General features: G+C 43.1%; 1 protein-coding gene across 3 annotated transcripts in view; it reads right to left on the bottom strand.

Moving 5' to 3' along the window:
* The window catches only part of COL24A1 (collagen type XXIV alpha 1 chain), a 134,972-nt gene extending 116,162 nt beyond the window's left edge, over positions 1–18,810 (bottom strand). The window contains exons 1-3 of one of the 3 annotated variants that reach the window (XM_048059107.2): positions 18,524–18,810; positions 11,860–11,924; positions 6,094–7,376 (exon numbers count right to left, since the gene is read on the bottom strand). In XM_048059107.2, the coding sequence (XP_047915064.2) occupies positions 6,094–7,376; positions 11,860–11,924; positions 18,524–18,579 (1,404 nt within the window). In that variant the 5' untranslated portion in view covers positions 18,580–18,810. Of the gene's footprint in view, positions 1–6,093; positions 7,380–11,859; positions 11,925–18,523 lie in introns of all 3 variants that reach the window. The other 2 variants (XM_048059108.2, XM_013177986.3) reach the window with 2 other exon arrangements.
* Positions 18,811–25,396: the final 6,586 nt, after the last annotated feature.

Here is a 25,396-nt window from a genome sequence, read left to right as displayed (position 1 = left end):
AATGACTTATGTATAATGACTTATACAACCCAACTTTAAGAGCAGTACTGGCAGCATTTCCCCAAAGTTACTCTCATAGACGTGATAGCTATTTGAAGAAAGCTCAGTGGTAGACAGGGACAGTGCAGAGAGACGGCCCTTCTGCTGTAGCCCTAGCCCACACCTGCACCTCTAAACAGCAACTCAAGTCTTGCTCTGCACGAGGAGATATTATAACAGAGCAAGACTTTGAATACTGTTGAATGCAATATTCATCCTAACTGCAGTGCAGCTGCCTATTCATAGCTGGGAATGTACGTATGCCCATCCTGCATAACGTTATGCAGACACAAACCACATACTGGTTGTATTTCTATCCTGGTGTAATTTAGATCTGTTACTGTCCCAGGTAGGAAGTCCTGGTCATAAAGTTGAACTCTAACATCATATTTTTAGTTAAGGATATTCACTATTCACCCTGACTGCATAAACACTCACTAGCATCCTTGCACTTTACTTCAGTTAAAAGACCTTCATAGTGTTTAAGAGTAAAAACCTAGCAGGCAGACACGTGGCAAGCTCTTCACCTGGCATTTTTGTCAGGAGAGTTCCAAAAACACACCTCAGACAGCACAGGGAGCTCCCGGAATAATGCTTTCTGATCTTTCCTCTCAAATTGTAAATTGAGATATACACTTTGTTTAGAAAATTATCCTGTGGCTACAAAACAAAACATACCACATTTTTCATTAAGTAAAATAGTTTTAACTAGCGCACAATCTTTTGTGGTGAGATGTTCTTCTCCACTCTTATTTCAGACACTCTCTACATTTCTGTAAAAAAATAATAATCAAATCCCACCTTTTTCTTGGCAGAAATATGAATGTGTATTTATTGACATCTCTCGCCTTTGCTGCTGATTTATTGAATGAGGGCTGCAGGAATATTTTCTTTACTCGACTCCTTTCTTGATAGTTCTTTTTTTTTTTTTTTTTTAAAGAGTCTGCTTCCTTTGGAAAAAAATGCTTTGTGATTACACTAATTCATTAATAATTACCTCTCTTCATCTAAAAACACAAAAATGAAGCAAAACTAATGGAGGAGAAACTTTTAGCTACACAGTAGGAAAACACACTCTGTTCTCACAACCAAGCTCTCAGCAAACCCTAGAAGAAGTAGCAAAATAATTTGAACTGTATAGCCAGGGGTGAATAATGCTTTCCTCAGGCTTTCTAAAACAAAGTCAGCTGTTGTAGTAGATGAAGTCTTTGGTTAACAATAATTAACAGTTAAAGTTAATTGAACAATCTCTCAAGACTTGAGTCTTCCTGCAATCCTTCCTTCATCCTTAAGACGTCATCTTAATTTTTTTTCTCCAAGACCATTTTCTCCACAGAAAGCCCATTTGCCTTTCTACCTGTGCACAAGGACTAACAAACCAGCTTGCTGAATGCATCTGCAGAACATTACCACTTAGAAAATATGCAGTGGGAAATATCTTAGTGACCTTATTCTACAAAGGGTAGTCCTACAAAGGGCGTCCCAATTGACTTGTGCCTCCATCTTCCATCCTGTAAAAGGATATTTTAACTTTCTGGGGAACAGCAGCCATAGAACTGTACTTAAACACTTCTCAAAACATTCACTTGTTATATACGTGCAACACGTTTCAAGGAAACATTATTGCCCCTCCCAGGTGACTGATTAAAGCATTAACAAGGGCTCTCCTTGACCACAGCATCTTTCTTACTCCTCAACCCACAGCTCAGACTCCTCAACTTAGGCAACCTCTCAGCTGAGAGCAGACTTAGTACACCACACACCAGTCTTCCTGGAAATGTTCTTCCAACTAATTGTGAGAAGCTATTACGCCCCATACACTTCTTCATCTTGTTTAAGGAACAGCAAACTTCAAGACAGCATGACTGTTTCTATACTAGTTAGGAAGCAATTTATGAATACAGTAGAGAGAGACCTCTCAGGCATCCACTTAAGCTCCTGAAGACAACTTCTGCAAGTGAGTCAGTCTCTCATAAACCAAGGAATTAGTCATTTGTTTGAATAGTTTCTCCTCCAACTGTTGCCAACAGTAGTAATTAAACAAACTTGAAGCAATTAAAAGTGTTAACTTTTTTGTACTTGACATTTTAACCACCAAAAAAAATTACTACTTTGGTAAACATTACAGATGCAAACTTTAAATCCACTTCTTTAATAGAATCAGCTTGCACAACACAGATCGTATGCAGCTTCTTTAAAAAAGACGCTGCAACTTATCATCCTTATGAATTCTGAGCACTTCATTGATATAACTGAGGGGAGAAGCTCAAGTTGTGACTTCATCCTGAAAAAAAAAATAGTAGAACCCACACTTTCAGTAATTTTCACTACCTTTTGAAAGGTCCTCAATGAGTGTTGTAGTGAGCGTGCACAGATTTCCTAGGATATTCAATCCAGCCTTTCTATGGATGCATGTACAGTTCTTCCAGTCTGTCAAATTGCTGTTGGTATGTTTTTGTTTTTTTAAATTTATTTAAAGACAGAGCTCAGCACATGAAAATTGAGGACAATTCTCTCAACCGTGGCCTCAGCATACTCAAACCAGTAGAAAAATAGCCGAAGCTCATCCCTCCTAGTAATGAATACAGGTTATCACTGTAATGCTTGATGCATTCTCTAGTTGTACTGTAACAACAGCCTAATACCCTCATCTGATTGCCTAACTAATCATTCCCCAACAACTATTTGTACTTCTGATTTCTGTAATATTGCACTAATAATGTAATATTGCACTAAATGTCACCCCATCAGTTTTGGGCCATCTAGAATTCAGATTCTGTCACTCAAAATTCTTCTACCTACATCTAGCATGCTCTCTCTACCTTTTTTAAGCATTAATTTTTGAGCAACCAGGATTCTACCAAACATGAATGCCCACCTATCTTTTTCCACTTGCTTCATTTGAATTTCATTAGAAGTGATAAACGAAAAACACTTCTCTTCCCCAATGCCCTAGAGCAGGCAGTCACTTGTGTAGGATTAACCTCCCTTCTGTACAGCTGTTGAAGTCTCTCTGTAAAGAATCCTACAGCAACCAAAGCAATGTCATTAACATCAGAGGAATATACATGGCTTTGGGTTACAGATTAAAGCTTCTCAAGATTTCTGTGAAGAAGACAGGAAAAATGTATCAGCTTCAGGTGAAGTAAAAGAAATGTTTAAATAATTAGGATAAACTTTATTTTTTTCTAGTAAAAAAAATAAAAAATAAAACAGTAGCTTAACTTTTTAACTGAATTAGCAGATACTGAGGTAAAGATTTCCCAACCTGGGCAGGGAACTGTGAGGGTTACCTGCAGAGCTAAGATATGTGAAGGTAATTAACTGCCCAGTACATCCCCTGTGGCTAGGGAGAGCTGCAGCAAGCAATTTTGTTCAACTGATAAACATGCTAAGAGTGAAATCTCGGATGACACCATTCTTACTGCCTTTCTATGTAGCACCACATTTAGGATTCCTAAACTCCTGCCCTCTTTGAGGGTTCTCAGCCTCATGCCTCTTGGCTGGAATAAGAGGAACTCGTCCAGGACTCAATTCTTCCTGATGCAGGGACTGCATTTCCAGTTCCTCCTGGCAGTATCTCCAGACTACTTGTCCTTACCAACCAGATAACCTAAGGAACACCACATTTTGTCTTCTATCACTTCTCCTGCCAGACTAGTGTCTTCATAACCCAGAAAACTTTTCCAACAAAGAAAACTAATTCCTAGCTCATTTCTCAGGGGAAGTCAAATCCTGTGCAGCTAGGCAGGCTGATGCAGTTACCTGCCAGTAAGTAACCGAACTCGGCTCTTCAGCTCTTACTAACCCTTCCTTCTAGCCATTTGGAACTATACATCATGCTACTGCAAACAGCCTTAGCACTGTGCAATGAAGAGTATCAGTTAGACAGTTAAACTGTTAAAAACACACTTTTTAAAAAATTTTTTTTTTAAACCTTTATACATTGCCAATACCATCTGCAATACAAAAAGGAGAGGCTCAGCAGATAAATGGAGCAGCTTTCCCTCCAAACTAGTGTTTTAGGAGACCACACTGTTTCACTTTAAACTTGCATCATATTTTTTTAGGGGATTTTGGTCATTGCAATTGCTAGGATTTTAATCAGTCATAGTACTTTTGAAGAATTAGGTGCCCTTTTCCATATGTTACCCATAAATGAAAGCCTGAATTCTGGAGCCCTGCTTTGTAGTGATGGGTGAATTCCACAGCTGTGGGATCACGGAACACAAGGGGCCTAATTATACAAGGCAAGAATCAGTTCTGGTAGATGATTAAAAGCTAACATGAAGCTGAGGAGTTTAAGAACCACAAAAGCTAGTTCTTGCCTGTCAACTCCAATAGAACGAACGTTATTTTAGTGATGAAATCTTGAAAGAAGGTTCAAACCAACCACAACATAATGAAAGAAGAAGAAAGGGGGCTTCATGCCTCATCAGAACTTTTTTTTCTTCCCCTGCACTGTTGCTTTTTTAGGATCTTCACTGATAAGACTGTGTGGGTACCTATGTATTAAAGGGTTAGAGCCACACAGATAAAACCTGGATTACCACTGTTTTCTCTCCATGGGTGTACTAGACTGAGAAAGGAAACCAAACGCATCTCTGCGAGTCCAAGGACAGTGACAGGCGCTGTGCCACACAAGTCGCACCAAGCACATTACAGAAATCTTGTGTGGAAAAGCCATACAGAGGTCTTTTCTCCCTTTGGCAACACAATGCTTCAGCTTTGCCCAGTGGCTGCTGCTGGCCCTTTCAGCTGAGCTTGTGCCCACAAAGGTCTAGATCTAGCTCCTGGCTCTGCAACATATCACTTTTAAGACCTTGGGCACGTTAAATGCTGACCCAGCAAAACGCTCCAGCACAGACACACAATATTCACTGCTACAGACTATGCCAAATGCAAGGTCTGCTGTCACTAACTCGTAGACAAGAAACTTCTGCATCCCGTCTGTAAGAGAGACATTGACAGATTGACATCACATTCAGAAAAGATTAAGCAAGAGCACCTCTCAACTAGTGTGAATTACTTGTTAATGCATTTCTCAATTGTGTAACAACCTCTCTTGGCATCAGGATTCTGGTTAGAGTAAAAATTGATTTTTTAAATAAGTTGTCAGCTGCTGACTACACAAAATATTTTTCAGTGCTGAAAGTATACATGCCATAAATTTATGGACACATTCAAATGTTAAGAGCTGCTTAACATCTACCAAATTACTTTCCAGTAATATTCACATAAACACACACAAGAGAAGAGCAAGTGGAACTACCTTCCCCATGCTATAGTTTAAAAAAAATTAAAGACTTCTGCATTAACTACCATATCTCCCAAGCTAAACATAAACTGCTGTTCTTTCTTGCCTGCAGCTTCATATAGATTGTTCCCATTTTTATGTATTAAAAAATACATGGCTTTCATGCACACAGAAGAAAGGACAAATTAGTGCTATTAAAAGCACTACTGTGCATTTGAATCATTTCAGAAATTGCTTACCCACTAATTGAAGAAAGGCTGCAGAGTAATGTAAGAGTTTAAACATTATTTTGCATCCAGCTTTCGTGATCCTGCAACTGTGGGTTAAGAATGGTTTTACTGGTCTAGATTCTGCAACTGGTCTGCTTCTACCATTACAAATGTTGATAGCATTGCTCAACTGAGAAAACCATGTCATTCTTCCAAACAGCCTGGTTGTTCTTTTCATGGATCAGTGTCTATGTCTGTGTACAGTATGAGTTTATCCTGTAATTTTGTTAAGTGAGCAGTCTCCATAGTTAGCAGTTACAAACATCTGGCTGCATTTCAAATTTTCAAAACGTCTGGCTTGCCTATCACTTCACCAGAAGCAAATGCCTATGTATTCTGCCAGTCAAAAATATACAACACTTAGGCCAAAATTACATGTGAGACACACTTAATGCAGACAAACATTTGTACAGTACAGTTGGGAGAAATAGCAGTCACAGCATGGCATGCTTTGCTACACTTATTGTAAAGCCTCTCTTAAAGGTATGTTGCTTCATTACAATAATGAGTGTAGTAAAGGTAACTTACAGGAGGTCCAGTTTCCCCCTTTGAACCTCTGATACTTCCCATTTCAAATATTTTGTCACGATCTTCATAGCCATAAGCATAATTATCAACATCAATTTCATAACTGTTTTCCACATGATAAGACTTATTAGCATCAAATGGGCCTTCTTCCCCTAGACTGAGTTGATTATCCAGAGACAGGTCAGCAGTCAAACTGTACAGGGTTGTGTTGAAGATTTGTTGCTTTTTGGTTGGTTCACCTACATGCTGTCGTTCTTTGTCCATTCCATCACTTTTAAATTTACTCTCTTTTACAGGGGAGATCAGAGAAGGCTCACTTTGTCTGTCTGCATCTTCTATGGCATTATGTGAAGTATTTGGATATGAACCCATGGGTTTTTCAGTAATGCCTCTTCTTTTGCTTGGTTCCTGCTGATGAAGGGGCAGACTGACCTGCTTCTGAAGTTCTGTTTCTGGCCATGCTTCCAGCACAGGTTTGGCCTCTGCCGAGACATTTCGTGATTCCAAGTACTCTGGTAGAGAGTGAATCCAAGCAATGTTAGTAACAGGAATGTTTGATGCTCCTTTCCTTCTGTAAGCAGGTATGTCTTCTGACTGTTTTTTCTCACCCGTATTTTTCTTTAAAAAAACATCCAGCCCATCTGACACATGTGGAGCTCCTAACTGAGATCGATACGTTTCAGCCTGGCGACACTGCTGTTTCACATATTTACAATAGTTTGCAGAGGCTTCTGCAGAAGGAATAATATCTAGCTGGCATATAACTCCTTCAAAGCTGACAGAGTGAGAGTTCATCCTTCCCAGGGTAAATAAACCATCCAAAACAAACATCTCCACTTCAGAATGTATTTCCTTGCTATAGTACTTCTTTCCACACTCAGCAAATATTGAGACAGTCTTGTCTCTAATGTCAATGGCAAACGAATGCCATTGTTCATTATGAACACTGTATTCAAAGTATACGGACTGCTTCCCTCCAGTGAACACCACTACTTTTCTCGTTAGCAACTGGACACCAAACTGCAGCCTGTTTTTGTTCCTAATACTGAAAAGAAAAGCATTATTTACTCTGTAAGAGTACAACCCAACCAATATGGTGAAACGATGCCCTAGATTTGCTGGTATGACTTGAGCGACGGGGGACTCAACATGTGCATCACCAGTCAGTACAACTCCTGCTACGGTCAGACGAACCCCCTGAGGTAATGGCGATGCTGAGGGCACTGTTGTCTCTGAAGGCTGTTGAACATTGCTCACGAGGCCTAGCTGATGAAGAACATCTACTGCTGAAAAAAGAAATAAAAGCATATTGTTGATTTTGTTTGCAAGCTCAAATTCAGATCCATGTAAACAAATGCACACAGAGCATCTTAACGAATCTGTGCTTCCTAAAGCATAAATACTGCATGCAGCAAGGCCTCCAAATCCCTAAAGTAACGTACAACAAGCTTTCATATAAATCAGACAAATGCAATTAAAGCCAGCTTTCCTGATGAACAAAATTTAACTAAAAGAAAATAAAACACTCATGTAATGCCCATTGGAGACTAATTCATTTATGAAACTGAAAAATCCCTAGTGCTGTCCCACACCACAGTTGTGGCACACCGGTTGTCTGAGGCAATTCAGAATGGTTCTCTCCATTCTGACTTGGAGTAAGAAATTAAAGCCACTTTCCTCCGAAAGGAGAAATAAATGGTCAAGGATGAGTGAATTCATTTGCTATTGCATAAATTAGATACAGGCACATTGGAGTTGGTGTGCCTAAACACCTTCTTCCTTCAGGATGAATATAAAGACACTATATTAAAAATGACTAGTATTTAACAGTTGCACTGATGTCATAAGCCTAACTAGGAAGAGACTGGTACTTCCCACAGTATTTAGCTGAGGATTTTTTTTTTTTTTTTTACTGCACAATTTGTGCTTATATTAAGTAAATAAAGCTATTAAATGGCATAACAAAAACTGGGAGTAATCAACAGAAGCCAAGGATGCACTGCTATCTTAAGAGAAAAGAGCAACTGAAACAAATGGATGTTCAATATTTTAGTGGAAAAAAGGTTTCCTTTCCCAGCCTTCCCTTCCTCTGTTTACTGAATGTATTCACGGCAAACTTTAAGGACAGACAGATGTTGGCTTAGTTTCAGTAGTAAATTATGAAAAGAGCCTGAGACTTCCTTGAGAGTGGTTTATAAGTTGGAACCAAAAGCATCAACCTGAACGCACTGTGCATCTTGAAAATTAATTACACACCTTGTAGTGTTTCTAGCCATGTTAGAGATGTGCAGGCGTGCCAAGATTATGCTGGCGGGCAGCCAGCCCAGCCAGAGGTACAGGGAAAGCATATCTTTGCAGAAAGTCATGCGTACGCCAATTTCTCAAGACGTTCTGCCTCAGAGCAATTAATTTACTAGGCTATATTTTAATCTGTCATACTGATAACAGAGGTCAGGTCATAGAAGAGCTTCGAAGCAGAATACTTCTGCTAATGAACCACCACACTTTCCCAGGACCCCAGTCCTGCGTGGTCTGAACATAGCTACACAGGAGAAAGCTGTGCATGTGTTACCCTTGTGAAAGCTAAGAAGAAACACGGGCCTGAGCTCTGGGCAATGCAGAGGTCTTACACAGGCAAATAATTCCCTGAGGGCTGGAGAGAGAGCTCCAGCACTTCTGTGCGCTGGCTGAGCCAGCTGATTGCGTGCGGGAGAATACACTGCACCATGACAGCCAGTCTAATCTAAGGCTGTACCTAAACATCACAGTTCTAACCTGAGATATTCGATAGGTATTTGCAAACATTTGAAACTAAGTAGTCCTATTTAAAAATAGCAATGCACCTATGATCTCTGTCCAAAACATAAACTTCAGAATAAAGCATCAAGCCTCCCATGACAGAAAACAACCAATTTTAAAGTGATATTAGAGGATCATTCCTAAACCTTAAACTACAAATTCTGAAAGTTCCAATTTGAAAACAGCACATCGTTTAAAAGTTATTTTAAAAAAGAAAAAGGATCCTAGAGCACAATGAGAAATAAAACATTCTCCACATCCTGCAAACAGATCCTTGCTAACAATGACAGGTCTTGAGAAGGCTCAATGCTGAGAAATGCTGTGTGAAAAATAACAGCAAAAGATTAAGTATCGGATAATTATTCCTTGCTGACTTGCTGCCTGTTAACCCACCGTCAAGCCAAAAGGCTGTTCCAGACTTTTTTGGCCAGTCATTTTACTTCTGGTCCAACTTTTTTTTAAGCTTTCAGAAGCTCTTGGCAGTACATAGGGTTTTGGGAGCAGGCAACCCTCTTAACTCTTCCTCCCAGCTTGACAACCACAACTTTCTTTACCTATCAGTAGTCAGTTTTCTTTGTTTACCCATGTCTGCACAACATCTGTCTTTGCTTACTGTTCATTGAATGCATTAGTCCCCCGAACTGCAACGGCTCAGCTTCTTGAGTGAAAAGCTGTTTGGGGTTTTTGGTGTGAAGTGCTTTCCTTCCATCTCCTTGGATTACTTTTAAAATTCACAACATAATCAGATCATAAAGGGAGGAAAAACGTATCATGAACTTGAGCGAAAAATCTTCTGACCCTCTTGTGGCATAAAATAATACCAAAGAGAATGGTGGGGTGGTGGTGGTATCAGGCTGTTACTTGGTTGTAGTGTTCTGCATCACTATTCTGTCCAGTCTCTGTTGTTCATTTTCCACATTCCTTCGTACTTAAGACTTCTCTGAAGGCAGGATATTTGGGGTGCTCTCTTCCTTTCAACAACCCCAGTACACACATTACTCACTTTCCTTTTACTGGTACTGGTAAGGGAACAGCGAGGATCATTCTTCAGTCAGCTCCACCAGAACAGTGGATAATTACTCATCGGGTGATTACTCATCACCCATTTTCTAGGTGATGCTGCATCTGGAGTTGGGTAAGTTAGGACACCTGGTTGCAGCAGATGCTCTCCCAGACACCAAGGTTGAGTACTGGCACAGAAAAAACAACCCGACACATGGATTCTGTGTCCTTAAGCCAAAGTCAAAGTACTATTCCTAAAGCCTGAGGCTGTATATTTACATATATTTCACTGAACACAATTTATAACACCCGACTGAAATGCATAAGGAAGAGCTTCTCAGGTAAAGGATGCACAAGCTGTCTAGAGAAAATGGCTTCATTCACTTACATTCCCTTCTCTGATGATTTTCAGATCTATCGTTCAACTACAAGACTTCCTAAGGAAAGGTTTTTGGCAGGTGCGCTTATTCAATTACTTTTCAGGAGCCACACTTTTTGTATGTCCTTTATACAGGGATTCAGAGGGAAGATGGGGCCTCTGCACTCATCCCCACCAGCAGGAAAACAAATCCTACAGAGCTAGAAGGTGCTGGAGCATCCCCAGGGCTGGCGGCCCAGCAGCCTTCACAGCCCTCTCCTTATGCTTTTTCGACAAACCATTTCTAAGGCTGCAGAACATGAGAAGCAAAAGAAATTGCTTATTTATTTGCAGAGCAGAGTGGGATGGAGAAGTGAGAACAACTCAAACCATGGCTGCAGAGCTGTCTCTGGCATCCCTCCCCAGCTCCACTGGGAAGATGCAAACTGCCTCCCTGCCCCAGCCTCTCCCCTCCCGTCCACGCAGGCCTGGAGCAGGGCAGGCCACACACATCTGCGGGTGCTGCCCTTGTCAAGCAAGCTGACTTTTTTTTTTTCCCCTCCTCTGATGCAGAACTTGGCTCAATGACTAGAAAATCTGGGAAAATCCCATCATCACGAAAGCACATGTCCCCCATTTAGCTGAATGTGAAAAAAACAGCGAACAATCATACCAGGCAAACAATGAGCAGCTGATGGAAGATAAAAGTACAAAGGGAAAGGGGAACCCACCCACCCCCAAAAAAAAAAGTAACCATGACAAAAAAAGCTCTCATTATATAATGAGAAGGAAAAAGGCATTGGTGAGAGTAATGGTGGGAGGCTGCAGAGATATCCCACAGGGCTCTAGCAAACCTTATCAGGAATGTGCCCTGAATTCACCATGTGACCCGGCTGTTTGTATTCAGCTGAGCATTTGCAGTTACCATACACATCATCAGCCAAGGACAAGCTACTTCTTGCTTCATCTGTATGGTGAAGGAATATGGTAGAGAACTGACGTTGCCACTCTCCTTTCAAATAAGAGAATAAATGGCACGTCAGCCTTCACCACCCTGGGACACTAGCATTCCCACAACAGTCCCTAGTGCAGGCTGCACATCTGGTGCAGATGTAACAGCTGGCAGATCAAAAAAGAAACAAAAAACAAGACAACCCTATTTCCTCACTGACATCTGCATCTGAATGCAAAACCAAATGAATACACAATTTCACTTTTTGCTTTAATGATGCCAGCCTAGACTAAGCCTTTATTATATGCAGTGGTTTGCTTGTTTGCCCTCAGAAGTGCAAAGGTAACTCAGTCATAGCTTGCCACCCCCAAGGACACCCACTTGCAGTGAAGACACAATCAAAGCCTTTTCTCTGTACAAGACTTCTCTTTTATGAAGAGTCTGCTTAAATATGTAAGCAATTTCATGGACAGAAAGTCTGAGTAATTTTCAAAAGGTCATCTTTTCCAAACTGATTACTTTAAACTTTAGCTCTCATCGCACTGCTGCTGATATTTAAGTCACCATAAGGAACTGAACCTAAGGTCACTAGTAGACATTTACTCTCTTGATCTAGTAACAATCTAAGCATCTTGGTATAAGAAAGTGTTCTCACCTTGTTTTGGTGCTTGTGCAACACCCGCAGCTATACATATTGCAATACAAAGGAGGAGGGGCTTCCTAAAAAGAAAACAACATGTGAGAAAATATGCAAAGTTTCAGGAAAGCATGCAAAGTTTCAGACTTGAAGGAATTAGAAACTTGATTCAACATCCACAGCCAATGTCAGGATACCACTGACTTCAGCAAGTCCTGGATCAAAACCTTCAAGCCCTCCTTCACATCGTACAACTTTCCACTGATGCTGAGAAGGCATTTTGCACAGATATCAAGGACCACGGATGCTCTCATATATAGCACATACATTTCACAATGGCTTTTATTAATAACGTAACTGCATCTGTTTTATATTTTCTTGTGGCAGCCCTCAAATATGAATGCTGCTACGTAGTAAATTTCTTACTGGAAAAAAAAGTTACCATAAAGAAACTAAAAAAACAAGTGACAAGTTAATGCCTACTAGATACTTTTGTCCCAGTGTACCTACAATGTCTTGTCACCGTATCACATTGTGTACCATAAATTAAAGTGTTGTGTCATTTTTCTTCCTGTATGATAGTTTTATCATACTACAAGATACGCTCTTCAAAGTAAAAAAAATCCCATCGCATTTTGACTTAAAACTTCATGATCTGATAGAATTTTAATGGATACTCTGGTCTCGCTGATGGTAAAAAAGCAAATAAGGTCAATACAGATAACGAACTTGAGATTCACATTAAACAAAGATACCATTAATGCTGAATCTGTGGGTTGGGAATACATTTTTACCATTCTTAAAAAAGTCTAAAAAAGTCTTTCATTAATTCACAAATTAGCCAGATTAACAGCTAATCACAATCTTCTTACCAGTGACTAAATCTTGTAATAATCGAGAAACATTTTCTATTAATGTTAGACATCCAGACACAGACACAATTTTACGTAACAATGATAGCGACGTATACCAATTAAGCAGTAGGAAAAAATATTTCTACAAAGTGATGCTGAGCAGTCAACTCATGCTCAACCCTCGGCTCAACCCTCTTGCTCACTAACATATGTTTAATATCAAGAAAAATCAATGAATGAGATCCACTGAAAGAGTTTGCTGGACCACACCAGAGTACTTGAGCACCTGGAGTAAACAGAAAGCATTTGAAAGTAATAAAACCGCAACTAAACACCTGTAACTTTGTATGAATTAGTCTTGCCAGTTAGTCAGGTTTGCATGTCAAGAAAGTGCAGGAAGAAATCCTCATGTCTTTGTAGAGGAGTGTACAGTTCAAACAGTAATGGCAGACAAGTTTCTTCCCCTAAGTGTTTGCTGCCAGGTTACCTTCAGCACGGAGGATAACATACACATAAGCCAGGAAGTAATGCTTCAATGAAAATAAATCATGCTATGATTTACAAATATCTATGTACCTATATAAAGCAGTATTTAGTGAAAGTCTTAATATTTCTTTCAAGCATTTGCAATTCAAACATTCCAGAAATCACAGAGCAAAAATCTGTCATCATTGTTTCCTCAGAGAAATAGAGTCAAACCTCATTGACCTAGCAGAGGGTGGGTTTGAGTACTTACCCTCTTCCACCCGGGCAGCTTCACCGTGAGGCTTTCAGAGCCAGTCTCTCCTGGCGCACCCCCTGCGCCCCAGCCCAAGCAGCAGGCAGCTCTCAACCACTGCCCCCAGCCCAGCCCTTGCTGGCACTCGCCAGCCACCAGCTGAGTGTCCCCCCTTCCTGCTACAAGGAGAAACACCTGCAGCAAATGCCAGAAGGAGAAAGGAAGCATTACAGGCTCAACCAGTTACCACCTTACAGGTGCTCTGGTTCACAAGACAATCAGAAGAAGCATGCTTTCCATCACCACCCGCTCTGCAGGTTGTATAGGGTATTTGGCAATAGCCATCACTGTTCTAGTTCTGATCGCGGAAGGGGTGGGGGAAAGCCTATGCCTCACAAATCCCAATGTGCTTGTTAGGGCACACTTTAAAATTAACCACTGCAGTCCCTAGCAGTCCCCCTCTTCAGTCCTTCTCCTGCCAGTCATGAAACTTCTACCGCAGCAGTTCTGCTGCTTCTGCAAAAGAGTTAATATTGCCTGTTATCCTGACAGCAGGTCAGTTACTGGGCTCACACTTTATTTTATTCAACTCTGAAGACCAGAATTCAAGTTCTGGTGTAATTTCATGAGTAAACAGTTTCTGTGTCACACAGTGTTTCATCTTTTGATCTAGTAAGAAGCTCGGTGAAAAAAAAGTCTTGGAGGTGGACAGTAGACAGCTGTGTTAGCAAGGAAGTCCAAGTATTGCACCGTATCAGCCAGAACTTTTTTTTTCTTTGAATTTTTCTTCTCTTTTCCTATCTTTCATGGACACAAAAATTCCCCATTAAAAATAACATGAAACATTTTAATTAACTGAACTCCAAAGTCAGGGTGCTCAGAGAACCCCAGAGCCCAAAGTGCAAAGATCACTCCTTAACATTACAACAACCTCTTCCACAAAGTCAGCCAGGGACAAGCTGAGTGTCAGGTATCTGCCCCTGTCACCTCCCAGCAAATGTTGTAGGAAGGCAAGAAATTCTGAAATGCTCCCAGGGCTGTAAATTACACAGATGTAATTGGATATACAGAAACATTAAGTGAGAGGTAAAGACAAATGTCTGGCTTACAAAGTGTGCTCCAGCTAATGTTAAGAACAGATGAGCGATCAGCTAAGAGAAAAAACAGGGACCAGAGACAACCATAGGTCTGGAGGTCCCTAATGCATGGGAAAATATATTCTTCCTTCTACCTTTTTCCACAACAAGTACAAATTTTTGTAAATGAAACTTTGTGCAAACTAAATTGAAGCTATACAATGCAGCCTCCTCCACGGCCAAAGACGAAAGATGAAAAAAGGAAATTCTATCTTTTGAAGAGAACCTGTTCATTAAAAACCTCCCTTCTTGGTCAAGATCACTACTGTTGGCATTAAAAGCAGCAAAGCAGCCAGCTCTCAGACCCTATCCTCACACACAGAGAGACCAGGTTCCCTGCTGCATAATGCATACACGGCTGAATCCATCTTCTGCCGTAGCTGCAGGAATGAAGTGAGCAGTGTGCAAGGCACAGAAGCTCAGCCTCAGTCCATGTGCCTTAGCAGAGGCCATAGCACTTGGGGAGACTTGCCCTGTTGGGACATGACAACAGAAAAATGCAGAAGTGTGTGGCAGGAAGACCAATCTCCCTGGCTGACTCAAATGTTGGCCATTATTCCCCCTTTTAACAACACACAATGAGCCTGAAGCTGTTCTGTATTGGAACAGTAATGCCCCTTGGCAATGTCCTGTCCTAGAGTCCAATTATCTTTTGAGCTTCCTCCCCTTCTCCTACCTTTGCATCCTCTCTCCTGTTTTATATGGAAACATGAGCTGATGGCAACTACATAATTGCTTGCAGGAAGGAACTTCCAAATGTGGTTGAGCTATTCCACCACTTAAAATAGAGCTTATCTTTCTGTTTATCTTTAAGATCTTGTGGCTGTTTGTCTCTTCCTATGCGTGGACAGCGACTGTGTTTTTTTCCATTCAGGATGACAGACGGCTGAGGAAACTGATAAGCTTCAAAGCAAGTCATGGCAAGCAACAAAGCAAAATTCCACATTTGAAGACTACTCAGCAGCATACGGAGCTTGGGTTTGGTCAGTGCATGGCAGTGTAGCATAACAGTATCCTCTTCATTCCCTGATAGTTTCCTAAACCTCAGATTTGAAGGAAGGAAGACCACTAGCTGGTTGCTAAAGAAGGCTAGAAAACCTGATCCCAGCGTAACCAGCACAGACACAGAACATACTAAACCTGAGGGCTGCATTCAACCCCGCATTCATCAGTGACCCCACATGCACTGCTGCTTTAGATCTCCTCTGAAGACAACAGCCCAGTTTGTGTCCATCACAGAAGTTGAAAGAGTGTCATGTACATCTTCTAATGTATGCTGCATAGGCAGCCTTCCTCCCAGCAGCTGTCCCCATAACATCCTTCCCCCGAACCACCTGGGCAAACACAGACTGTGCACCCCCTCATTCCACTCAAACTAAGAGCCCCCTTGGAAATCTTAGGCAAGTGCTTAAACATTGGGAAGACCCAGGACACAGTAGTATATCAGGAGATTTGGATTATCCTCTCCAGATGGGCCTGCTGTTGGCAGTCTACAACTCCAAGCAGCACAACCCCTGTCTCTGTCAGCTCCAGCAGTGCTTAGGCTGGTGTTGCAGTTCTCTTCTGTCTCCTGATGGCACATCCCTCCACAGGGATCAGCACTGGCAAAGCTGTTCATACTTGGACATACCTGGGCGTCTAGGTATCCATACAGGTAACTTTTTAAGTCAAACCTCACAGCAAGTGCAGTCACAGCTCCCTCACTGATGGGCACTAGTGTAACTTCCTTCCTTTCTTCCAGTTTTTTCCCACTCTAAAATCACTATATCTGTTTTTCACACTGCTCTCCTCAGCCAGGCAGCCCTAGAACATCCCGTGCCTCCCACACAGATTTTCTCAGAGTTTCCTACGAGCCTTGTCTCCACAGCAAGGAAAAGGAGCAATGAGTGGCAGAGCTCCTGCCATGCACAGCCTCCCTGGCCTCTCAAAAGCAGGAGGCAAATAAGGCACTCAGGTAAAACCCTGAGGGTTTTTTGGGGACCGGCGATAGAACCTTCTGGACAGAGGCACCCCGTGCCTCTCAACGACCCCAGGCAGTTAAAAAACACCTATTTCAATATCTGAGAAGACAGATGTCTTCCTTTGCCACTATCACGAGACAAGGTGGCAGGGCCCATGCTGCTCCCGGGTTCTGACGCCTGCAGCCAGCGCGGCTGGCGGGGACATGGCGGCCTCCACAGCCTGGTCCTGGGGAGCGTCGCGCACCCTTTGCTCACCATGCACCTGGTAAACAGCGAGGGTGAGGCGCCTGAAAACCTTGCAGCAGGCTCCCAACTTTATAGAAGGGAGGAAGGAAGGGACAGAAGATAAGGTGAGAGGAACAGGATCAAAAAATGCATTGCTCTTCCCTCCTGAGGAGCAGTGGCCTAAGAGGAGTCCTACAACAGAGCTGTGGTGTGGAGGAAGGGAACTCCCTGCCTGGTGGTCCCGTTGCTCTCGGGACAGCATGTGGCTTATGACGACAACCTAGCACATCCGGAACAACCGCGTTAGCATTTCTAAAAGCAGAAAAATGAATGAAAAAATATGATTTTACAACTGTTTTTACGAGCACGTACTTGATTCCTCACATTAGCTCTTGTCTGGACAGAGGACACTAAGTTTCCCTCTGTATCAAGGCAAAAGTACGCAGCTTGGATTCCCAGTCCTGTGAAACGCGCTTGTCTTTCTAGGATTGTCTCTGTGCATTTTGTAGATCACTCTTCAAAGATCCTACAGCTCACTGCTTGCAAGAGACAAGGGGAATACAAGGTTGTTCATGTTTTAAAATGAAATATTCTGTCAGCAAACTGTGTCAGACTTAGACGTCACGCAGCTTTAGGAGTTTTATGTATTTAACCTGCAGAGACACTCCATAGAGGTAGCAGGTCTGACCTAATGGCATTTCCACAAAAACGTGGTTGAGGTTGAAAGAGACTGGCTGGTTTGAGAAACGCTAAGGAAACCTGATCCTTTAGCAAAAAAAAATCTGGTTTGTTAACACAGGCAAGCACCCGGGTTGCCTTCTCTCAAGAGAATGAGGTAAACAAGACAAACTGTCCATATAGCTCCAGAACATATACTGTATCTACTACAATTCTGTCTCAGCGATACAGGTTTTGTACTCAGGTAAACTGCATCTGTGTTACTTTACAATAATTCAGCTTTTATCCATCAGCAATACCCCTTCACAAATACCAAAAAAACAAAAATCCTGTTTTTAACTTGCGCTCAGAAGTCCCGCAGACGCAGCCACTCAGACCACCTTCGGGCAGCCACGTAGCTGCTGATCACCGCTCAGGCAGACCCAGGTAACACGCCAGCAGCACAATCCTCACCACAACACAGAACAAATCCTTCCCGTTCCCACCCGGAGCTCACAGTAAACCTCATTCCAGCCACTGCCTGAATAAAATAAGCACTTTATAAAGAAGACACACACTGGTAACCTCTATAATGTCATTTCAACCACCAAAAAAGTTCACGGTCATCTTGCTTAGTCTGCATTTAGGCAAGCCACAGAGGAGAGAGGAGCTCTGCCTTCACATCGCAGATGTACTCTAGAAACGCATAAGCCTCTTGGAGAAGCATGTAAATGCAGGGCACCTCACCTGGTGATTCACGTTACAGAGGGAGCAGCCTCAGCTGTTAAGCGTTAAGCCTTGCAGGCTTTGCTTGCTGCCCTTGAATAGACGTGCAGTAAGGGGGGACGTGCAACCAGGCCACCTGCGGGTGCAGGGACACGCTGTCCCCCAAGCGCCCCGCTCCAACCTGGGGATGGGGGACACCGCTCCTCGACCGCGCTCCCCGCAGGGCAGGACAGGGGAGAGCTGCAGAGCACCGGCACCCCCACAGCCCCCTGAGGAGGGAACCAGCACCTCGTCGGGTTAGGGCTGGCGGCTCGGGAAAGCCCCCGGGTGAGGAGCCGAGCCGAGCCCCGATCCCATCCCATCCCATCCCATCCCATCCCATCCCCTGCCCGCGCTCCCGCTTACGTTGGTGCCGCGGGAGAGATGCGTCCTCGCCTTGTCCTCTGGGCTCCCAAATGCATTTGTATGCATTTGTCCGGGCAGCGGAGGTCCGAGGGAAAGCCGGAGCCGAGCGCCGCGCCGCCGGAGGCTCAGGTCCTGCCCATCAAACCCCGGCGGCCCCGAGCTCTCCGCCGAGCTCCGCGCACGGCCCGCGGGGGGGGGGGGCTCGGGGGCCGGGAGCCGGAGGGGGCGCGGCGGGGCCGGGGGCGGTGCAGGGGGCGCGGGGGAGCCCCGCGGCTGCCGGAGTCCGGCGCTGCTGCCGCCCGCCCCGGCACCCGCCGCGGTGTTGGGTTTCACCGCCCGCTGCCGGGAGATTACATCAGCAAACGCGGCCCCGGGGCGGGCCGGCCCCAACCCCACGACCCCAACCCCACAACCCCGGCAGGTGATGCCGCTGGGCGCTGCCCGCCGGGCTTCAGGTGGGGACCGGGGCTGGAAGGCGCAGGTTGGGTCAAAACGCAGGGATTGGGGAGGGGGGCGGTGAAGCGGTGTGAGGGGGAAAAGCTGAGCGTGCTGCAGGCTTCTGCTTCTCGGGTGGAAGGGGAGTGGGGTCCTGCAGTCCTCCCTCTGGAGAATGTTTGAAGAGCAGATGTAATTTGGTAGCATGGGGATGCCAAAAGAAATATGACTCCCTTCGCTGGCTCTTCCTAAAGAGACAGAGGTCTTCTTAACTGTCATCTGCAGTTCTCCTGCCTCGTCCCAGGACCAGTCTAGCACAACTTTTTCCCATAAGACATCTTGATGCAAGCTGTCTCTGAAAACACACAAGGTAAAGTTAGACGATGCAAGACGTTGCAATACACACCGTGCTGCAAACCCGCGGTCAAATCCTGCAGCCTCACTTAAGCAAAACTTCCATTGACCTAAGCAGAAATTTTACACGAGTTAAGATTGTGGTATTTGGCTCTATCTGGGTGTAATTTCACAAAGATTTTACATCAGACCTGCAGCAAAGATCTTCAAGCTTTAGGTATGATGGAGAAAGGTGACATGAAGTAAAACTGAATGTGCAGAAAAGAATTGCTAAAGCACAAAGAAAGGTTTCTCAAGATGAGGATTGCATGTTGTCACTGAGGATGCTCCACTCAGCTGAAAAAGCCTCCTCTGCGTGGTCCAAGAAGCTGGGAACAGGCATAAAAATGGGGAAAAAAAGGTGAGGCAACCAAGGGCAAACCTTGACTGGTGACTTTTCTTGAGTATAGCAGAATACAAAGTTACAGGAGATAAATTACTCTCAGAGAATTGACCTGAATGTTTCACTGTTTAGTTTCACACAAATTCATTTTCAACAACTTGAATCACCCAGAACGTTCATCGTCTCACTGACTACCCTGGGATTTCCTATTTCCTTTGCATTTTGAAAGCTGAAGGAAAAAAATGATGACATTTTACCTTCCTATGTACCTTGCATTAAAAATAAGTGACAGCAGAACATGAAAATGTATTTGTTCACTGAGGAGAACTTTGTTCCTGCCCAGATGTATTAGACGCTGCTGTAATCAAGTCTTTGTCAGCATTTCTTTCTGGTTTAGACCATACTTGAGTGGCTTCCTGGGTGAATCCTGCCCTCATTTCAGTGCACATTGACAGGTCTAAGAGCCATCCTGCAGCGCAAGGCGAGGTGGGGTGAGGGCATCGTGTGCCGAGATCGCCCCTTCCTGCAGTGCTTGTGCCAAGGATGGCACAACTTGAGCTTCTCGCCAGCCGCGTGTACAGGGTATAAATAAAGCTTGCTGACCCTGACTATGCAGTGACTTAAAGCAGTGTAATGTTTAAAAATTAACACCAGTTGTTCAGTTTCCTATATTCAGAATGACAAAATTAAGTTCACAAGTAGGACGCTTGACTCCTGCTTGGCGCTTTTTTCTTTTTGTCCTTGTTAAAGTCTGTGCTGTGGGTTTGGGCCCTTCCTTCAGGCTACTTGGGCAGGGTCCTTGGCTGGCCCATTGTAGGGAGTCCAGGGGCCCATCAGGACATGGGAGGCATGGGCCAGGGCTACTTGTGCCATCCCGTTTCCCTGCCACATGCAGCCCACACGCTGCAGAGCCAAGCGTGCACCAGCGGGTTGGGGCCCCGTGAGGGCAGGTCCTTGTGCCCCCACCCCGTGTCTTGAGCCTCCTTCTGTAAAGTGACTAATGCTACTCTGCAGCTCAGTTGTTTTCCTTTGGCATTAACACCATTCAGAGCCTCTGAAGCTTCTAGCAGAAGCAATGAGCACCATTGAATGAAGACAAAGAAAGCAAATCAAAAAGCATGAGGAAAACAAATGGCTTGCCTGAGGTCAGACCACGAGTGTGTGGCACTGCTGGAAACAGTCCAGCAGTCCCCACCTCGTAGCCCATCACCTCGAGTGTTCGATCTGCGCCAGCTCTCTTCGAAGCTTCACGCCAAAAGTCAGCATCGGTCTTAATCCTACACTTCTTCCAAGTGTTTTTACAGCCTAATACACAAAACCTACCATGTTTAAAGCTATCAGATTACTTGTGTTTATTTCAAGAGCTATATTTAGTCATCTGTATACTTACAGACACTGAAAGACACATTCAAGCTCCAAATGTGTTAGCTCTCATTCCAACACAGTGATGCTGGAGTTTCATTTCCTATGGCGAATGTCCCGAGATCCCATTTTTCCGTGTCTGCTCTCTCCTGCTTGACTACAGCCTGTCCCTGATTTCTCTTATCTCTCCAAGTAAGATTACTGAAAGACAAAATTAGTTCTTTCAAGGCACCACTTCTGGCCTTTCTGACATGATCGCAAGCTCTTCTGTTTGTTTTCTCATTTTCCACCAGTTTTTTCCTCCTTTCATGAACTAACTTGCTTGTCTGTCACTCCAGATTACAGCTGCTGAGTTCCAGCCCCGCTGCGAGGCACATAGCACATGTTCTTAAGCGGTGTAAGAGGCAAGGAAAAAGGTTCCTATCTGGGATTCTCCTTCCAAAATAAGTACAGGAGAAAGCAATAGTAAGTACATTTCCAGAGCCTAAAAATAAAGAAATAAAGGAATAAGAATTTGAAGGAAAATGTGTGAAATGGGAATGTAAGGGCTTGGAGTTGGACTCTGAGTCTTATCCCATTGCACTCAGTGAGCTTTACCTTTGACTTTGGTAGGAGCAGAACGGGACCCATACAAGTTTCCTGGTCCGGTCCCAGAATTAGGATTTTTTGGCAGAAGATCTACACTGCTATTGAGTTCCCACTGGCGACCGATTTTCCCTGCACACCACAATATATGGTGTTAGGCTACGTACCAAAACTGTTGGAACATAGTTCAGCAAAATATTTATTTAGAATTCTCTCTGTGGCAGCCAAAAAAATGTTTAACACATTGCTCTGGTTAAAGAAAGTTACCAAGCTATCAAATGTGATTAAGAAATACAAGAAATGGAAAGGATTACAGCATGTCTTTGACAAAAAATGCCTAAAATCAAAGAAAAAGGAAAAGTGGTCTGAAACCATTTGTCTTTGCAGAATGTGAAAGAAATTGTAATGACCAGTATCTGCCTTCTATCTCTAGATAGATAGTATCTGCCTATTACCTTCCGATAGAAGGAATTAGTGAGAAACAATGTTTTCCAGTTCTGAATATGCCAAAAATCTGGAAATGCCTTTGAAGAACATGGTTCTTGATGACTTCTTACTTCTATCACTTTTAATTTTCTACTAGCAAAATTTCTGCTATGGAGAAATAATTAAATTTACATTCCGAAGAATTCAGAATGGAGAGGATTTTTCTACCTTACAAGACAAACACAAAAACCTGTGAGGGGAAGGGGCTAAGAGAAGAAAAGATGCCATGAGTTCGGAGGACTAAAGTTCAGAGATCCTGGCACACAGAGCAAAATAAATAAATAAAACTAAGATAAAATAAAAGCATGCAATAGTCAGGACTGACAAAAATGCCAAGCCACAAATGACCATACAGACCAGTGAGATCCTTCGAGATGCTTAGTTAAAGCAAACAAGGGAGCATATCCAGCCAGGAGCAAGAAAGAGAAGAGAGCCCCAGTGAACCGCAAGACATAGTACAGGCTCCAGACCACAACGCTCCAGTGACTCCAGCTGGGAAAGGTGTGTCACTGAAGCCAAGATACTTGTGACCGTTTGTGAGACCTGGTATCATCCATTTTAATAAGCCACAGCTCCAGCAGAGACCCACCTTAACATAGAGTTAAAGACCCTTTTAGAGAAAGCTGAAATGTGCAACTGAAGCAAACCGTGCTGGAGGAGCAACCCCACACCCAGCAGCTGAAAATCTGTGACGTGTTGTTCCAGTGATGGCACACTGTACGCCATACCAAGAATGCGGAGAAGCCTAGCCAAACACACAAGAAAATATTAAAGGAAGAGAGAAGCCTGAGAAGCAGCTATTCTGAAAGTAATAAGTGAATGGAAAGTACAAGAGCAAGAACGAGCGCAACATAGGAACCATGGGAATGGCTCACCAGACAAGAAGACTCCAATTACCAAACAGGCCAAACTGCCAAGAGAGAAGCACAGTAAATTTCCATCTCAAAGAAAGGCTTTGAAGCCCAAGAGCAACTAATGAAAGAAAAACCAGAGGAGTTAAAGAAAACCCTATGATTTTCATTTTTAGTTAACCTTTGTCCCATCATCAATGGAGTGTTTTGCGATCCAGGCAGGAAGCGGAGACACCCACTCTCACGGGCAGAGAGATGTGTTTGACGTGAGGTATTTCTGGGATACTCATTGAACTGAAAAGCTACTTGTAGGTGACATCTGTAAATATGGCTGAGAGTCGGTATGCCCAGGACCAAATCACAAACTCTACAGGCATGTGCTGAGACAGAGAGCAAGACAGACCTCAGTGGGTGCATTTAACCAGTGCTCCCACTGGGGTGGTGGTTGCGACCTCCCACCACAGGATTTCAGCAACCTCGGTGGGGTCCCCTGCACCACAGGGTTTCCTCAGCAAGTCTCCAGGAGCTTTCCCGTGGAGAAGCCTTTCCCAAAGGGTCCCAGTCCTCTGTCACTGTATGAAACCTGCCCCATCTCCATCCACAAAGGGATGTAAAAGCCTATTTTTGAAAATAAATAAACAACAGGAAAGCTCTGATAGTTCTATATGAAACTCATTTGTGTCACCCAGGGATGCTTGGCATCCTTGGTAGTGCTCACTGGCACCCTTCTGCATAGGAAGAAAGGGACAAAAGAACTAGCATCGTATAGGACATCTTTCTGTAGGATAAAATCTGCAGTTATTTCCTGAAAACCACTCTCTGTAGAAGAATAAAAATGGAACTCATTTGGAGTGAAAGTGCCCACACCGATAGTGCTCTCGCAGCCTGCTAGCAAAATCTCAGCAGCACTAAAAATTGCTCACACATCTGGAAGAAACAGCGCAGTCATCTGAGAAGTATTTCGCTCCCAAGCCACAAAGAAGTCTGCGTTAGGCCAGTCCTTTTCCAAAGACATTCCTATTCTTTTCTCAGCAACTGCGGAAGATGCTTCATTCCTCAGTTCATTAGTCCTAGAAAGGTCTTTCTTGTCCATCTTTGCTTCCAGCCCTCACTAGAGGAACAGGGCTGAAATATGCTTTTGGCCTGTTTCTGCAAAATTAGCTTCTGGCAACATCAAGGACAGGTTACAGAAGATTTACTCCTCCACTTACTCGTGATGAGTGGTAGTTAAAACCACATTAAATCTCTCCCTTGGAAAAAGGGAACTTGTTCTCACTTTAGAAAACCTTCTCACAATTCTCTCCCGTTGATCTGATACATCAGAAAGTTTCCTCCAACTTCGCACCAATTCTCTTAAGTGGTTTTTGAGTCTCTTGACAGTATTTGTTGATGCTGTTCATTAAAACAGGAGTTTCCAGACTCAGTAGATACTAACATTATCAATATAAATTGCACTATTTCCCCCTTTTTTTGGTACAGGTATGTCAGCATCAGACTTCTGTGCTCTTTAGCTTCCAGTAAAGGGAAAAATTGGGACTTACTTTCTTGGAACCTCTGGATCAAAGAAGCAAGCCAAAAGTATTTTTAAGTAGGACTTGGTATTTTTGCGTCATGGATATTTAATTTCCAAAGTGAGAATTCTAGATGAGGCATGTATAATAGCAGGAAATTTTTCTATACAGAAAGGGACTTTAAGTAGATCGCTTTTTCTGAAAATACCAGACAGCTGAATATGTGGAATCCCAGACCAAAATACATTGGCACCAACTTCAATGCTGATATTTTTATAGTAGTAGTATAATTAATTTTTGTAAATCCTTTGCAGCTGTACCACCAATATAGTGTGGTATTTTTAATAGCCTATTTTCATCACCTTATTTTTAGAGATGAAGGTTTTAAATCTGTTCTTCAGTTATTTAAAATTGTTTAGATATGTGGACAAGAACTACTGTTACAGCAAGGGACTTTCACCAGGCACAGCATGATTTCAGAGCAACTCTTCCCCCTTCCCTCTGTTCCCAGTCATCTCACAGTAGAGACTATTCTTGGAGTAAAACTGAACCAAACAATAAGCACTGATTTAAAAAAAAAAAAAAAGGTAGAGAAGAGATGAATACATCTGAAAGATGAGAATTTTTTGCTTGGATCTAAAAAATTTGTTAAGCCAGATGTGCCCGGATTATTCTTATTAGATGGTGGTAAAACCTCATGGTGGTTTAATTATATGGCGTTGGCTTAAAAATCATCAAAACAGTTGAACAACAGATGATGCATGTAACTGCACTGTGTTGACCCAAACTCACACAAAGGTTTAGTAAATGATCCTTGTTACAAGCTTTGGACTTCTCAACTGTAAGTCGAAGCACCAGCATTAACTATTGCCTGCAGTCTGGCAATGCACACTGGAGTTCTTGCAGG

This window comes from Anser cygnoides, chromosome 8, assembly GCF_040182565.1.
Source record: "Anser cygnoides isolate HZ-2024a breed goose chromosome 8, Taihu_goose_T2T_genome, whole genome shotgun sequence".
Taxonomy (NCBI): domain Eukaryota; kingdom Metazoa; phylum Chordata; class Aves; order Anseriformes; family Anatidae; genus Anser; species Anser cygnoides.
The sequence above is the reverse complement of the archived record's forward strand: the minus strand, read 5'-3'. Positions and strand labels throughout refer to the sequence as shown.